This window comes from Cervus elaphus, chromosome 30, assembly GCF_910594005.1.
Source record: "Cervus elaphus chromosome 30, mCerEla1.1, whole genome shotgun sequence".
Taxonomy (NCBI): Eukaryota; Metazoa; Chordata; class Mammalia; order Artiodactyla; family Cervidae; genus Cervus; species Cervus elaphus.
In genome coordinates, this window is record NC_057844.1 from 35,953,805 (window position 1) to 35,972,272 (window position 18,468).

An 18,468-nucleotide genomic window follows, 5' to 3' on the forward strand; every position below is an offset into this window, starting at 1 on the left:
AGGGCAGCTGCACACAGCAGGAGGGGAGGGGAGGGGAGAAGGGAGAGCAAGACTCAAGAATGGCCTCGAGGACAACCGTAGCCTTCACATCCTCCTCTCCAAACCTTTCCCAACAAGACAACAAACTCCATGCGGACAGCAGCCTCTGCTCTCAGGGACCCTGGCAGACGAGCAAGCAGAGCTGTGAGATGGAGGGAGCACCTCCCAGCCTCAGGTGATGGGGCACCAGATAAATCCAGGCCCTTCAGGCAGGATGTGAGGGGGCCTTGGTGACTTCAAGCACCAAGTCTTATTATACAGCAACAGACCCCACACTGGACACAAGCCACATACCTTGGACTATGTCACCCACATGACACCCCAGACTGGTCACACTGCTCAAACACTCCCACAGAACCAGGAGCAGTGAGTCACTGGTCAGAGGCTGCAGTGGCTCTGCTTGGCTGACCACTCAGTTCTCCTCCTCCTTGTAAGTTTTTCTTGGTCTCCTCCTGCACACTCATCCAACCTGATAAAACTCTGGTCAGAAAGTAAATCATCTTCACAAAGTCCACTGAAGATTTTCTAAATCTAATGGACTGACTGCAGCGGAGACACGTCCAGGAACAGCTGGGAACGCCAGGTTCCAGCCTTGCTGTCAGCCCGCTCATGACCCTGGGGCGGGCAAGGGCCCCTCCTGGGAGCAGCTGCAGGTACAAAGGCCCAGACCTACCGCAGCAGGAAAGGTCCTCAGGGTCAGCTGAGGCGTCAAGTGATGGTATGAAGGCCAAGCCCTTCCTCTCCCCTCTCTGCCCCTGTAGGACTCCCACCTCCAGCCCGGGATCTCTGTTCTCCTGCACTGGCTCTCTACTCTCAAGACTCCTACTTCCCTTCGTGCCTCCCACCAATCAGAGTCGTCAGGCTGTGAGCTTCTCCTCTCCTGTCTCCATCTGACTGGCACTCTGGCCTCCTTGGTCCCCACTCTGTATCCTGTGCCCCACTTGCTCCCTGGACACACAGCTGCTGTCTTCATACCAGAGCTGGGCCTTCAACAACAGTCACTCTCAAGGTTCTGGAGACTGGAGGGCAAGGATCGAGGGGCCAGCAGGCCTGGTGTCCAACAAGGGCCATGTCCTGACCTGCAGGTGCCCACTTGCTGTGTCCTCTGAGGGCAGGGCTCTGGTCTCCTCCTCTTCTAATAAAGGCACAAATCCCCTCACAGCCTTGGCTAAACCTAAGTCCCCACCTCCAAATACCATCACACGGGGTATGAGGGCTGCAAATATGAACCTGGGGGAGATGGTCCTCCTGTCCACGGAATCTATTATCAAAGCTTAAACCTCTAAGAGACAACCAGCCAAGTCCATCTCTCATCCTGACGTCCCAGCTGGGATCAGTTCCAAGGTCCTCATTCCGGGACAGCCCTCGCCCTCCTTCCACAAAGCCAGTCCAGCACCCCTGACCTCGCCCTGGTGTCACAGTCCCCCAGCTTTTCCAGAGCCTCACCTTGGCACCAGCATAAAAATACAAGGCTCCAATACATGCTTGTGAAAAGCAAAACTCACCAAGTAATACAGGAAAGAGAGGTTGGTCGCAGCTGCACTCTTCACTCTACTGTCCTTTTTTTCAAACATTTTTAAGGTCTCCACAGCCTAGAAATGAAAAATCTGCAAGTTGTTACCCTGGTAACATGACAGCACTTAGACTGAAGTAGGGGACAAGATTAGCGTACCTGGAGAGAGGACCTGGAAAGGCCAGGGGTGGCTAGTGTGTTAAAGAGAACAGGTGACAAGTCAGGAGGTCAGTGATTGTCAGGACTTGTGAAAAAGGACAAACTAGAAACACTTAAAATTTCACTAAGGTCCCTCACTTCACAGCAAACAGATGGGGAAACAATGGAATCAGTGACAGACTTTATTTTCTTGGGCTCCGAAATCACTGCAGACGGTGACTGCAGCCATCAAAGTAAAAGCTCCTTGGAAGAAAAGCTATGACATACCTAGACAGAGTACTAAAATGTAAAGACACTACTTTGCCAACAAAAGTCCATATAGTCAAAGCTATGGTTTTTCCTGTAGTCATGTATGGATGTGAGAGTTGGACTATAAAGAAGGCTGAGCACCAAAGAATTGATGCTTTCAAACTTCGGTGTTGGAGAAGACTCTTGAGAGTCCCTTGACTGCAAAGAGATCAAACCAGTCAACCCTAAAGGAAATCAACCCTGAATATTCACTGGAAGGACTGATGCTGAAGCTGAAGCTCCAATACTTTGGTCACCTGATGTGAAGAGCTGACTCATTGGAAAAGACGCTGATGCTGGGAAAGATTGAAGGCAGGAGAAGGGGGCGACAAAGGATGACATGGTTGGATGGTATCACTGACTCAGTGGACCTGAATTTCAGCAAGCTCCAGGAAATGGGGAAGGACAGGGAAGCCTGGCGAGCTGCAGTCCATGGGGTTGCAAAGAGTCGGACACAAGTGAGCGACTGAACAACAACAAGAAATAGTGACGTTACGAACACAACTGGTGGGTCCACAGCAGATTAGATTTGGCTGAGGGAGCAGTGACACTGATTCTGTGAGCCTGTGATGTAGTCAGTGTTTACCTGAAGAAGACCATCTTCTCTCAGAGAACAATTAGAAAAGGCAGATAACTCACTAAAAATACTTTTGAGGGCACTGGAGAGCTACTGAGGCAACAGAATTTGAAGCCAAGACTCAGCAAACACTGAGCCTAAATGAGCACAGAGGAAGAAAAGGCTGAGAAACATTCTTAAAACATGAGGGCCCTGTGGATGGAGGTGAAGAGAGGGACAGACACGATTGCAGCCCCAGGAAAGGAGACACAGCTGAGCAGCCTCACAAGTGGGACAGGAAGCAATTCTGGAGCCTTACAAAGTGACCCGCTGCAGATCCAAATGTGACTACACTCTGCAGCAAGAAGACTTTAAAGCACGTTCCTAACCCTCTGCAAGTCTGAGATGTCCCGACCAAGCAGGACACAAGGGATGTCAGACTTAGAAGAATTTACAAAAGTATTTAGAACCTCCAACATCCACTTAAAAACATGGACAGAATAAAAACATATTTCATATTCTAAGATTCTATACTATAATATTCTGAAAAGACTAAATAATTAAATTCTAATAAAAGGAACATTCTCAGGTATTTTTGGCTCTGAAGTAGGCAGTTTTCACAATGTTCTTTACATGTTTTATGAATGTCTCCAACATTTGTTTTTAAAAGTAAAATAATATAAACATATTTATAAATGAAACTGATAAAAGTTCACTTAATAAAATTTAGTTGTAAGTGGAAAAATAAATAATGAAAATAAACAGTGTTAGTTTGAGTTTTTTTTCCCCCTCCAAGAAGAATTGTTGTGGCTATTCAGTTGCTAAGTCATGTCCAACTCTTTGTGGCCCCATGAACTGCAGCATACCAGGCTTCCGTGTCCTTCACTCTCTCCCGCAGTTTACTCAAACTCATGTCCATTCAGTTGGAGATGTCATCCAACCATCTCATTCTCTATTTCCCCCTTCTCCTCCTGCCCTCATTAGGAAAACAGATAAATCTCTGTTTTCATTTCTTTTCCTGGCTGATACTGTCTGAAGCTACAGGCTTCAGCTTTCCTGAATGTGTTCATCTACCACCACTGGCCTTCACCCTGTCCATGTGTAGCTCTAATGGAATTCTTTCTCTGATATAAAGATGACCACAGGGACCTCCCTAGCGGTCCACTGATTAGGACTCTGTGCTTCCACTGTTGGAGGCATGGCTCCATTCCTGGTCAGGAACTAAATCCCTGCAAGTTGCCTAGCATGGCAAAAAAAGAAAGAAACAGAAGTAACAGGTCAAAATTAAAAACACAGCATTGTTAAAGGAAATTATGTTTAGAAATAAAAATATTACTCTACTTCAGAATAATCACAGGTAATAGTATTCTAGAAAAGAGTTTCATAACAATATCACTTTGATCAGTTAACATGAAATTCCATCTAAACACTTTTTTTTTCTGGTTTTATTCATGAAATGAGAGCCAGTGCACAAGCCGAGCAGACCCAGAGGGGACAGTGACAACTGGCCAGGCCAGCAGAGCTCCATCTCACCCGCTCCATCCAGGGTCCCCTTTCCGTGGCTGATTGTATTCAGACCTACCCAAACCCTAGGCTGTCAGAGCTAGCGGGGCCTGGGGGGCTGTGGCGGGGCAGTCCCTGTGCATCTAAACACTTTTTTTAAACTTACTTGATTAAAGTCCTTTTGTCTCAGGTATGTAATTGCTTTGTTTATTTCCAGATCATTTGCCAGCTCTACATACTGAGAGGCTTTCACAACTTCAACACACCTATAAAATAAAGCATAAAAAAGGTTATTTTAGGTGACTTCCCAGGTGGTACAGTGGTTAAGACTATGCACTCCCAAGGCAGGGGGCATGGGTTAGACGCCTGGTCAGGGAACTAGACCCCACATGCTACAACTAAGAGTTTGCATACCGCAGCTAAAGACCCCTTGTACCCAACTAAGACCTGGTGCAGCCAAATAAATAAATACATAAATTTTAAAAATGTTATAACTTTTAGAGTGTCCTATGCTAATTTACCATATAATATGATTTGCTTCATAAGAAGAAATCACTATTTGTAATTATTTATTCATTTTTCTAATAACAAAATTTTAAATCAATAAAAGAAAACACCATGTCCATCCAGTCACAGTGAATTTCTCTCTTACCAGTCATAACCTACAGCAAAGGATGTTTCAATTACAGGAGCAATGAGCTTTGCAGCTGTCATGATATACTTTTCTGCCATGGCTTTTCTACATCAAAAAAACAAAACAGTTTTATTTAGAAATATGGTATAAAAAGTTTCAACTTACTCCTTAAAATATAAACTTATGCCACTGGGGAAGAGCAGAGAAACAGCTCTAGAAAGAATGAAGCAGCTGGGCAAAAGCGGAAACACTGATCAGCTGTGGATGTGTCTGGTAGTGAAACTAGAATCTGATGCTGTAAAGAACAATACTGCATAGGAAGCTGGAATGTTACACCTATGAATCAAGGTAAATTGGATGTGGTCAAGCAGGAGATGGCAAGAGTGAACACCGACATCTTAGGAATCAGTGAACTAAAACGGATGGGAATGGGTGAATTTAATCAGTGACCATTATATCTACTACTGTGGGCAAGAATCCTTTAGAAGAAATACAGTGGCCCTCATAGTCGACATAAGAGTCCAAAATGCAGTACTTGGGGGCAATCTCAAGAATGACAGAATCATCTTGGCTCATTTCCAAGGCAAACCATTCGATATCACAGTAATCCAAGTCTGCGTCCCAACCAGTAATGCTGAAGAAGCCGAAGTTGAATGGTTCTAAGAAGACCTACAAGACCTTCCAGAACAAATACCAAAAAAAGATGTCCTTTTCATCACAGGGAACTGGAACGCAAAAGTAGGAAGTCAAGAGAAACCTAGAGCAACAGGCAAGGTTGGCCTTGGAGTACAAAATGAAGCAGGGCAAAGACTAACAGAGTTTTGCCAAGAGAATGCACTGGTCATAGCAAACATCCTTTTCCAACAACACAAGAGACGAGTCTAGACATGGACATCATCAGATGGTCAAATTATTTGCAGCTGAAGATGGAGAAGCTATATACAGTCAGCAAAAACAAGACCAGGAGTTAGCTGACTGTGGCTCAGATCATCAGCTCCTTACTGCAAAATTCAAGCTTAAATTGAAGAAAGTAGGGGAAACCTCTAGCTTATGACCTAAATCAAATCACTTATGATTATACAGTGGAGATGACAAACAGATTCAAGGGATTCGATTTGGTAGGAAGACAGCCTGAAGAACTATGGATGGAGGTTCGTAAATTATATAGGATGGGATGACCAAAACTATCCCCAAGAAAAAGAAATGCAAAAAGGCAAAGTGTTGTCTGAGGGACCCTTACAAATAGCTGACAAAAGAAGAGAAATGAAAGGCAAAAAAGAAAGGGAAAGATATACCCATGTGAATGCAGTGCTCCAAAGACTAGCAAGGAGAAATAAGAAAGCTTTCTTCAGTGAAGAATCAAAGAAATAGATGAAAACAATAGAATAGGAAAGACCAAAGATCTCTTCAAGAAAACGGAGATACTAGGGGAATATTTCATGCAAAAATAGGCACAATAAAGGACAGAAATGGCAAGGACCCAACAGAAGCGGAAGAGACTAAGAAGAGGTGAAGAGAATACACAGAAGAACTACACAAAAAAGGTATTAATGACCAGGATAACCACAATGGTGTGGTCACTTGCCTAGAGCCAAACATCCTGGAGTGTGAAGTCAAGTGGGCCTTAGGAAGCATTACTGTGAAGAAAGGTAGTAGAGGTAATAGAATTCCAGATGAGCTATTTTAAATCCTAAAAGATGATGCTATTAAAGTGTTCACTCAGGAGAAGGAAATGGCAACCCACTCCAGTATTCTTGCCTGGAAAAGTCCATGGACAGAGGAGCCTGGCAGGCTACAGTCCATGGGATTACATGACTGAGCATGTGTGCACGAGGGTGGAGGGAGATGGGTTGGTAGCAATAAAGTGGTAGAACTAAAAAAAAAAAAAGTGTTCACTCAATATGCCAGCACATTTGGAAAACTCAGCAGTGACCACTGGACTGGAAAAGGTCAGTTTTCATTCCAAATCCAAAGAAAGGCAATGCCAAAGAATGTTCAAATTACTGCACAATTGCACTCATCTCACATGACAGCAAGAATATGCTCAAAGTCCTTCAAGCTAGGCTTCAGCAGTACATGAACAGAGAACTTCCAGATGTACAAGCTGGGTTTAGAATACGTGTAAATCTATGGCTGATTCATATCAATGTATGACAAAACCCACTGAAATGTTGTGAAGTAATTAGCCTCCAACTAACAAAAAATTAAAAAAAAAAAAAAAAAAGAAAAGGCAGATGAACCAGAGATCAAATCACCAACATCTGGTGGATCACAGAAAAAGCAAGAGAATTCCAAAAAAATCTACTTCTGCTTCAATGACTATGCTAAAGCCATTGACTGTATAGATCACAACAAACCATGGAAAATTCTTAAGAGATGGGAATACTAGACCACCTTACCTGCCTCCAGAGAATCCTGTATGCAGGTCAAGAAGCAACAGAACTGGACATGGAACAGCAGACTGGTTCCAAATAGGGAAAGAAGTACATCAAGGCTGTATATTGTCACCATGATTATTTAACTTATATGCAGAGTACATCATGAGAAATGCTGAGCTAGATGAAGCACAAGCTGGAATCAAGATTGCCAGGAGAAATATCAACAACCTCAGATATGCAGATGATACCACCCTTATGGCAGAAAATGAAGAAGAACTAAAGAGCCTCTTGATGAAAGTGAAAGAGCAGAGTGAAAAAGCTGGCTTAAAACTCAACATCCAGAAAACTAAGATCACGGCACCTGGTCCCATCACTTCATAGCAAATAAGATGGGAAACAATGGAAACAGTGACAGACTATTTTCTTGGGCTCCAAAATCACTGCAGATGGTGACTGCAGCCATGAAATTAAAAGATACTTGTTCCTTGGAAGAAAAGCTATGACCAATCTAGACAGCATATTAAAAAGCAGAGACATTACTTTGTCAACAAAGGTCCATCTAGTCAAAGCTATGGTTTTTCCAGTAGTTGTGTATGGATGTGAGAATAAGTTGAGCACTGAAGAATTGATGCTTTTGAACTGTGGTGTTAAAGAAGACTCTTGAGAGTCCCTTGGACTACAAGGAGATCCAACCAGTCCATCCTAAAGGAAATCAGTCCTGGATGTTCATTGAAAGGACTGATGCTGAAGCTGAAACTCCAATACTTTTGGCCAACTGATGGGAAGAACTGACTCATTGGAAAAGACCCTGATGCTGGGGAAGATTGAAGGCAGGAGGAGAAGGGGCCAACAGAGGATGAGATGGTTGGATGGCATCACTGACTCGATGGACATGAGTTTGAGTAAGTTCCAGGAGTTGGTGATGGACAGGGAGGCTCTGCGTGCTGCAGTCCATGGGGTTGCAAAGAGTTGGACACAACTGAGCTGAACTGAACTGCTCCTTGGAAGAAAAGCTATAACAAGCATAGACAGTGTATTAAAAAGCAGAGATATCACTTTGCCAACAAAGGTCAATCTAGTCAAAGCTGTGGTTTTTACAGTAATTGTGTACGGATGCGAGAGTAGGACCATAAAGAAGGCTGAGCACCAAGAATTGATGCTTTTGAACTGTTGTCTTGGAGAAGACTCTCGAGTCCCTCGGACTGCAAGGAGATCAAACCAGTTAATCCTAAAGGAAATCAACCCTGAATATTCATGGATGGACTGATGCTAATGCGCCAATACTTTGGCCAGCTGATGCGAAAAGCTGACTGATAGGAAAAGACCCTGATGCTGGGAAGGACTGAGATCAGGAGGAAAAGGGGGCGACAGAAAATGAGATGGTTGCATGGCATCACTGACTTAACAGACACGAGTTTGAGCAAACTCCAGGAGGTGGGAAGGACTGCAGTTTATGGGGTTGCAAAGAGTCACCGACCTAGCGACTGAACAACAACAACAAGCATAAACACTGTCTACCAGCAGCTGTGCTAGCAATCTGTTTACAAAACAGGTTGAAAACCACGACCAGGAAACGGGATTAGAAGGCAATGACGACCTGTGAGATCAGCAGTTTTTGGTCTGTGATGCCTCCGATGAAAGAAGGAAAGCAGGGAGTGGAAGGGGGAGGAAGGGACGCAGCGGACAGACACAGGACTCGGCAGCTGAAGCTCTGGGACTTGCACCATCTGGGGAAGTCAAAGAGTGAAAACCGCCACTGAAGAAGCTATGGTAAATATTAGAACTGAACTGCTACACGTCTCTACAGAGCTGCCTAATCTTCACCTTTCATACAAATGGAGTCAGATTTATGTGTACTGTAGCATATGTCAGTATTTCATTCATTGTATGGCTAAATAATATTTTATTGTATGGATGGACCAATTTTTTATCCATTCATGTTGTGGACATTTGGGTTGCTTCCCTTCTTGGATGGCTACTATGAACATTTGTTAAGTGATTGTGCGGATGTATGCTCTAATTTTAAGCATGTTCATAATTGCTCACTGAAGCATTTTCATCATGGTTGCTTTAAAATTTGTCAAATAATTCTAACATTTCTGTCGTTTCAGTGTTGGCATCTATGGACTGTCTTTTTTCACTGAGATCTTCCTGGTTCTTGGTATGGTGAGTGATTATTGATCAAAACTTGGACATTTTGAGGAGTTCCCTGGCAACCTAGTGGTTAGGGTTCTGGGTTTTCACTGCCATGGTCTGCGTTCAATCCCTGGGTCAGGGAACTGATACCTCCTGCAAGCTGCAGCACAGACAAAAAAAAGAAAGAAATTTTAACATTTTTGGTATATATATGATGATGGAATATTACTCAGCCATAAAAAAAATGAAATAATGTCATGTGCAGCAACAAGGATGGACCTAGAGATGAACATACTAAGTCAAATATGCAGTTTATATGCGGAATCTAAAAAAATGATACAAATGAACTTATTTACAAAACAGACTCATAGGCATAGAAAACAAAGGGGAATGCGGAGTGTTTATTTATCAATATACAGAGAGTAAATCAACTATGTTTCAATAAAAAGTTAAAAATAAAATAATGTTCATTCAGGATCTTCTATACTACTTTCACCTTTAAGGATTTGGGAAGTGATGTATTTTAAAGAGGCAAATGCTTTTGTATTTTATTTGGGAAAAAAATAATAGGTAGAAAATAAAAAGACTGAATTTTATTGAAATCTTCTGTTTTAGCTGTCTTTCTTGACACCACTCCAGCTGGCAGAGATATCACCTCATCACTTGCAGATAAAGGGAGACGCCCACATTCCCCATAGCCTGCTCTGACCCTCATCTTGTCCTTTGGCTAAAGAAAGCAGGCTTTTTAAAAAATGCAGCCCCCGGCTTTCTGACTCCCTATTTATTCAGTTCCCAGTCTGAGAAGCATGAGGGGATCACTGTCAGGCTGCTCTTCAAGTCACCAAGGCCCCTGCTCATCTGCCCTCTTGTCTCCACATTTCTTCTCACTTTGTTTTATATACAATTCCCAGGGTTTTTACTTGTACTTAGTGGGACGAACATGGAAAAGTACATCTACTCCATCTTCCCAGAAGGATAAGCTTAATTTTTACTGTTAAACTAACTCCTAAAGATTGAGGGCTCTCCATACACAGGGCTTCCCAGGTGGCGCTAGTGGGAAAGAACCTGCCTGCCAATGCAGGAGACCTAAGGGACATAGGTTCGATCCCTGGGTCAGGAAGATCCCCTGGAGGAGGGCATGGCAACCTTCTCCAGTATTCTTGCCTGGAGAATCTCCACAGACAGAGGAACTTGGAGGGCTACAGTCAAGAGGGTCATATAGAGTCGGACACTACTAAAGCGACTTAGCATGCATGTATACATACAATGGAATATTATTCAGCCTTAAAAATGAAGGAAATCCTGTCACATGCTAAGCACAGATGAAAAGCCAGTCATAAATGAACAAATACCGTGATTCCACTCAGATGAGGTCCCCAGAGCAGTGGATTTCATATAACAGACAGCAGAGTGGTGGCTGTCAGGGACTGGGGGGTAGGCAGAAGTTAGTTGGTGGGGGGAGTTGTGCAGTGGGTACTAAGCTGCAGTGTGGAAGGTGAAGACTTCTGAACACCAGTCACAAATCAATGTGAATGTTCCAATACTTAACATTATCTTTGAAATGAATTATCTACCATGGTTGAGATAAATTTTACATTATGTGTATTGTATCACAATTTAAAAAAACTGAGCCTTCTCTCATGTGATATAACTCCTAAGATGCCTGATGCATACTCAATATTAGAATGTTCAAGCCATACTTGACAGAGACTAGGTACCATACTGGAGAAAGGAAGAAAAGATATAAAGAGAAAGAATTTTGTCTCTGGGAGCTGTAATTTAATTGGGCAGGATAAATACAGAGATATATTTAAACAAAGGTAATATGAACAAAGTCCTAATACTGCACCAGATGCAGAGGGAAAGCAAACTACAGAGAAACAGAGAAACTGAGTAAAAATAACTGCGATTAACATGAGGATTGAGATTATTTTGAAGGAGAAAACAGAATTTAGTAAAGACAGTAATGGTGAAACAGCACTATTCTAGAAATATACTGAACACAACAAGTTTTGAAAGGAATAATCAGAATGCACATTCAAGTCTCTTAGAGAAGACCATATTTAATCATTAAGTGCCCAAAATATTACCTTTCACGTTCCATTTGTCTCAGATGATCATTTTTTATAGCTTCAATCACTAAATTAGTATGTGGGTCATCCTGGGGGAAAAGTGAGGGAATCAGAAGTAAACACTGAGAACTGGGTGGCTAATCAGCCTCAGCACTAGGCCACACTGTATACAGTGGAGAGCGAGTGAGTCTTTCTGAACTGTTTTTCTCATGTAAAGCAGAACTTTCTCTCTTCCTTCTGATGACCTGTCACACTCTTCACTGAACTAATGCAGATTCTAGCAGCTGACACAAGGTCAGGCTGGAAAGCATAGGACCAAGAATACGGAAGCCATGGTTGTCAGTACAAACGGGTGGAAGCCTAAGTCACATGTAATTGCCTTAATGACATCAGTGACTTAGTATGACCCTACATTGACCTCTACTTCCTACTGAAGACACGGATTTCTTTCACAACATAATTTTTTCTCAATATGAAAGTTATATATGATAAGTAACATCTACCCAGCACTTACTATGTTCCAGGATTAAGCATTTCACATGCATTCCCTCATTGGATCCTCACAACCCTATACAGCAGGCTGTTGTAATTAGTGCTATTTTAAAAACAAAGGACAAGGAGAATAAATACTGAGCAGTGGGGCCGACCACCACACTGCCATTCCCTTGTAATCCATCAAGAAAATCTAGCAGGTTCCTTTTATGAAATCGACATTACTATACCATCACGATCTATCAACATGGACAATTTCACATGATTTAACTTCACATAAGATAACATTAAGGAAGGATAATTTTTCATAAGATTCTCCCTTTTGTTTTTTGAGTAAAATTGTGCAGTCTGTTTAAATCATAATCTCCAGCCCTATTTCAATAGTTCTGTTGTCAACCTAATCTAAATAACAAATGAAAATGATAAAACATATTAATATAGGACTGGCAGAAACCTGAAGAGTCATTCACCCCAACTTCATCACTTCTGGAGACAGAGAAGCACAGCTAATTAGGAGCTGGCTACATAAGAGTCTTCTTCATACTCACGCTTGGCGAAATGTATTTATCATCTTCGTCAATTTCTAGTGGAACAGCAATCAGTTTTTGGAATGACTTCTTCATTTTTTCTCGATCTCCAATGGCAAAGTAACTAAGAATCAGATTGAAGCCTGCCTTCAGATTTGGAGCCATACTCATGATGTGCTCAAAAGAAGAGATGGCATCCGAATACTGGCCAGTTTTAATAAATGTGACTCCAATGTTCTGCATAATTTTAATCCTGAAAAAACACATGGACTCCCTTTAAAAGTTTGAACTCCCCAGCTGGCAATCAAGTTATTCCACAAATAATTTCCTCCTTTTCTTTGCCATGTTACTTTTTGTTTTGTTAAAGATTTACTGAGGTTTATTTTACATATTATAAAATTCACTTGCTTTAAGTATGTGATTCAATGACTATTGCTGTACTAACACAGTTGTGAAACCACAATCACACTCTAAGTCATTTCCATCTCCCTAGAAAGAACACCTGTGCCCACCTGCAATCACTCCTCAGTCTAGCCTCTAGCCCCAGGCAAACGCTAATTTCCTTTCTGCTCTCTGGACTGGACTTGCCTTTCTAGACATTGCATATGAATGGCGTTACACAACATGTGATATTCTGTGCCTTCATTCAATTAGCATAATTTTTGAGCTTCCTCCATATAACAGCATGTAAGAGAATGTCACTCCTTTTTCATTGCTGAATAGTATCCTACAGTGCAGCTATACCACCTTCCATCCATTGATTACATGATAGATACTTGGACTGCTTCTACTTTTTGGATATTATGAATAATGCTGCTACAAACACTCATGTACAATCCTTTGTGACGATGTATGTTTTCAATTCTCTTGGTTATATACCTAACAGTGGAATTGGCTGTATAGTAAATTTGCATTTAATTTTTTTAAAAAACAACCTTATTATTTTCCAAAGTGTCTGTGCTATTTTATATCCTCAGTGCATAAGGACTCTCATTTCTCTGCATCTTCCTCAGCACTGATCATTGTCTATATTTGATGACAGCTATTCTACCTTATTTCCAACCACTACGTAATATAATCCCATTTCAACTAAATCTCTTTATTCATAATTCTCTGACCATCAGACCATGGTGTTTCTCAGCCTTTTCTCAGTGTCTTTTGTCTGGAATGTCATCTCTGTGTTCACTTCAGTAACCAACTCAAGTGTACCTCCTTCACTAAGCCTTTTCTGACCTTTCCTGAGAATTCCTATTCTCAGTAATTATTCCTGCAACTTAATTATCATACTACCTCTTGACTGTGGATTGTTAAGCACTTACCATTTACTATATAATACTATCTTTTTCTAAAATGTTTAAATTCTTGGTCTCACCTGGGTTAAAAGTACCTCAAGGGCACTATGTTCTATAAGTTAGATAACTGCTGATGATAGTGAGATATCTTGCATAATTCAAAAGCAAATGTCCGCGAAAAGTGGCATTTACAAATAAATTAACTTTCTCAAGGGAATTGCACCATGCCCAGGAGAAATTATGAACAGTAAATATCCTAGAAACCTAAGTTCCCCTAGTTATACCAGACTAAGATAACTTACTGTTTCTGCTCTTAAAATATTATAATAGGAAATACCCCAGCACCTCCCCTGCCCACCTCTTCTAAGAGTCAACAGTAACCCTTCCTCCACTATTTCCTTCTCGAGCTCTGGTAAGAATGTAAGGAATTAAGTATCCTGTCTCGCACTCTGGAGTCTGCTATGTTCTAAACAACTGCTGTCTGATTTGGTGTGGGCAGTAAGTTGTATTACAGTGCTAATGGCTGGAGGATTATTTCCTATACAGGCCCATTAGCTCTGTTTTATTCCAACTGATCACGTATTATGCCTTTAACCTTTAGCTTCCATCATACAAATGCATGCAAGGGTCAGACCTAAACACTACACCTATAAGAAAAATCTAACACCTCTCATGTACCCATACCACAAAGCACTCAGTCCACTGGAAACACGTCAGAAGAGTGACTTTGTTTCTGAAGAACGACAAATTTTACAAACTTACCTCATTTCTTTATGGACACTTGGAATTTGATCTAAGGCCATTCGGTAGAATTTAATGGCTTTGGAATAATTTCTTTGCTTTAAATAAATATTTCCCATATTCACTTTCAACCGTCCTAATTTAAAAAAAATTAATGAATATGTAATATCCTATTTCTTTCACTTCTTCTTTGAGACCAAAAAGTATACAGTATAAATGCTAAATATAAACAACAATCTCTTGTGGATAAATTCTACAAGGCAACATGTTCCATGGGGTTACTATGGCTAATTCTACTTGTGATACAGAACATAGTCTTCATTTACTATTAGGCAATATGTCTTATACAAACTATATTTTTTCATTTGTATTTGTGTGAATTTTCATATCCTTTAAGCAGGACACTATCACAAATTTAACTTGCTTAGATAATTTCATAAGAATAACTGAGGAAACTGTAAACTAACACTACAAAAGAACTATACTTATCAGAAAAACTAACTACACACACCTACCTGCATTGCTAAACATCTTATTTTTCACTATAACTTGATACGTGTTTAGTGCTTCAGCATACATCTCATTAGCTGAATACTGACTGGCCAAGTTGAAAAGCACCTAAGGAAAAAATATTGCAAAGAAACATATAATGATCATCTTAGGTCCCTTTTGCCTATCTTTCTAGAGATTAAAATACTATAAAATACTATAAAAATGTTAGTTGCCTCTATGAAGACTCCCAAACCATTAAGAAATGAAGTCCACAGAGAGTATCTTGCATTCCAACATGAACCAAAACATTAGGACAGGTGGAGCTATCCTCTAAATTCCACCTAATTTTCCATGTATTCTTTCTGGTCAATGGCTTTGCTATCCTTTAATCTCAGGAAGACCCACAAAGAATATATGTGTATTGTTAGTATTGCTGGTAATAAAAAGAGTAAGGAAGATAGTGGAACAAATTTTCTTTGAAAACATAAACATCATGTGGAAATATCTTAAACCTTAATTTGTAGAGTATTGCTGCTCTATATGCAAATTTATAATTTAAATAATTGAGCTACAGTAAAGTATGTTCCTAGAGGAAAAAGATGATCATTGTAAATTATTCCCATATCTAAAGATTCCATGGAATCTAAAAATATTAACTACAAATAGTAAATGTCTAAATTCTTCTTCCTCCAAGTTTCAATGTCCTTTTTTCCACTTGTTTAGCATATGAAGATTTCTCCTACTGAAAATACACCCTTTTAAACATCAGTATATATATGAAAGAAGTGTCTTTTCAGAATTGAATAAATTTTGCTAGAAACTAGCTGTTTTTTTTTCCCCTACTATCCTCACAAAACACTGTCTTATTAATCTAGTTTGAAGCTCTCTAAAATCACAGACCAAAAAGTCCACATTCAAACCTCATTATCTAACTATGTTGTTGACGGATGTTCACTAGACTTATTGTGGTGATCATTTCACAATATATACAAATATCAGGTTGAATAGCTGAAATTAACAGAGCATTGAATCACAATTATACCTCAAAACAAAACAAAAGGAATCTTGTCAAAGTAACCACAATGAATAGAGTCCAAATATTAGTAATTTTCAGGAGTCCTTAGCTGGAAGGTTTACTAGTATTTACTGCATTATTTAAAATGACTAACTAAAGAAGATCACTGTACAGACCAAAGATGAGAGTGGTCCCATTAACTGAAGAGCATTATTAACTGAATTCTGGGCACCTTAAGTCCAGTAAGACTTAAGGAACAAGAGAAAACAACAAAGAAAAAAGACTTCTGGAATCTATAAATTCTCACCAAGATAACTGTATTCAACAGGCACTTTGTACTTACTGAGTAAGTTAAATCCAAGTTGATGTTCTCTGGCCTTGTAACTTGTTCTCGTTGCCTCACCAGGACTCTCTCCTTTCTGCCTGCATCTTTTGCCTTTTCCAAGGCCTGAAACCAAGTGTACAGGGTGTCAACTCCTTTGCAAACTCACATAGCTCTTGGTGCATCAGAGGCACCTGCAGATGCATTACCCCTACTTCCTGAGTGCTCTGAGCGCTCCTACCACAAACTCCCCTCCTGTTTGTCTAACCGTGAGCTCTCATCCCTCATGGAAAGTCCATGTGTCTTCTCTGGAAAAGAAGGGGAAGCACAGGGTGGGGGCTAATACCTGGAGCATACCTGCCCACACTGAGTTTCTCATCACCTCTCCTCCTACCAACTTCAGGTCTGACCATGCCTACCTACATGTCTGACCTACCACCATTAGGGCTTCCCTGGTGGCCCAGCCAATAAAGAATTTGCCTACAATGCAGGAGATCTAAGTTCAATCCCTGGGTTGGGAAGATCCCCTGGAGGAGGAAATGGCAACCCACTTCACTATTCTTGCCTGGAGAATTCCATGGATAGAGGAGCCTGGCAGGCTACAGTCCATGGGGTCACAAAGAATCCAACATGACTGAGCGACTAAAACTTTCACTGCATGCCCCTCTACTTCTTTATTCCTTTCAGCTCCTGAATCTTTGGTGTTTTAATTCAATCTCATGAGACAGGAATTTAGGTGAGTTTGTTTGGTTTCTGAGATGCTCAAAGTACAGATAAGCCATGGATAACTGCTATCCAATAGGACAACAGATCCTCAGTTTCCCTAAGATCTTACTCAGAACATTAAGAACCTTTAACTGATTTTCACGGAGAGACTGACCAGTCCCATTAATGCCTTAATCTGATAATTAAGTCACAGAAACTGTATTTATGTGGTGTAATGATCAAAGTAATGTGAACAAAGCACCTAAGAGGAAAAAAAAAAAAAAAGCCACAGAGTTGGAGTCCCAGAAAGCAAATCATGAGTTTGCAGTTTTACTTAGGACAAAATATTTTAGGGCAGTGAGGCTTAAATAAAAAAAGCCCTTAGTACTGTTTTTGTGGATCACAGTAGCTCTGCCTGCAGCAGGCTGTGCATCAATCCAGTAATCCACCAGGCTGCAAAACTTAGTCAACTGATACATCAGAATTCTCTCCCCTCCTTAAATGACCAAAGAGAAAAATTACAAAATCAGCCAACTGTTTTGACATCAGAGTTTATGAAGCAGAGTTAAAACTGTAGGCTCTCAAAATAATTATTTCAGTGAAAACTCCAAGGCCAGTCCACAGCAAAATGAAAATATTTATCTAGATGTGTGCATGTATGGGTGCATATACAAAAGCAGATACATACTCACACACTTCACGATCTTGAATCTTAATCAGTTTATGGACTTACCAATTTTAAGTCTCCACAACTGTTAGCAATACAGCTTTCTTCTACCAACTCATTTACTTTCTTCTCTAATTGTCTGATCTTTTCTTCTGGACTGTTAAAGAAAAAACCAAGTATATTCTGAATCATTCAACCACTAATAAAATGTATGAAATTTAACTTTTAACATAGTCCATCATGTGCTCATTAACTTTAAAAGTAGGTCACAGATAAGACAAATACATAAATGGCAATGAACAATAAATATACCACTGTTTTTAATAACTACAGTATATATTCATAATCATAGTAAATATAGTTAATGTTTTTTTCAGCATAAGTGTAATTTAATTTTGAGCTAAATGCTTTACCCTAATTATGTCACTTAATCTTCATAAAAATATTTGATACAAGTATTATCATTATTTAATTTCACTGACAGGGAAACTGAGGTTTACAAAGTTAAGTACTGGCAGTCCAGTAGTTAGGACTCTGCATGCTTCCACTGCAGGAGGCTCAGGTTCAGTCTCTGGTTGGGGAACTGAGATCCCATAAGTGGTGTGGAGAGGCCCAAAAAAGAAAGAAAGCAAGCTAAGTATTATGCCTGAGATCATACATCTGGTAAGTTACAGAGCCAAGGTTTGAACACAAATAAGGTAACTCTAGGGTCCATGCTATCATATTGTTAATACCATTCCTGAAGGGAAGTGGATCCTATGGCAAATGAAAACTTTATCAATGGTGGAATAACTGAAGCCCCCATAAAAAAGAGAAAAATTATTATGATTTACTACCAAATAGATACCAGAGTTTTTTTTATTTTTTGGCCGAGGAGCACTGCTTTTGGGATAACCAAGGACGGAATCCAGACCACGTTAGTAAAAGCCCGGAGTCC

The 18,468-nt window shown here is 40.5% G+C and overlaps 1 protein-coding gene across 2 annotated transcripts in view; it reads right to left on the bottom strand.

The window, feature by feature from the left end:
- Window positions 1–18,468, bottom strand: part of IFT88 (intraflagellar transport 88) — a 63,179-nt gene that overhangs the window by 20,453 nt on the left and 24,258 nt on the right. For both annotated transcript variants that reach the window (XM_043891719.1, XM_043891718.1), the window contains 9 exons: window positions 17,598–17,688; window positions 16,181–16,285; window positions 14,846–14,948; window positions 14,352–14,466; window positions 12,319–12,550; window positions 11,297–11,367; window positions 4,711–4,797; window positions 4,225–4,324; window positions 1,545–1,631 (listed from right to left, as the gene is read on the bottom strand). In XM_043891719.1, the coding sequence (XP_043747654.1) occupies window positions 1,545–1,631; window positions 4,225–4,324; window positions 4,711–4,797; window positions 11,297–11,367; window positions 12,319–12,550; window positions 14,352–14,466; window positions 14,846–14,948; window positions 16,181–16,285; window positions 17,598–17,688 (991 nt within the window). The remainder of the gene's footprint in view (window positions 1–1,544; window positions 1,632–4,224; window positions 4,325–4,710; window positions 4,798–11,296; window positions 11,368–12,318; window positions 12,551–14,351; window positions 14,467–14,845; window positions 14,949–16,180; window positions 16,286–17,597; window positions 17,689–18,468) is intronic.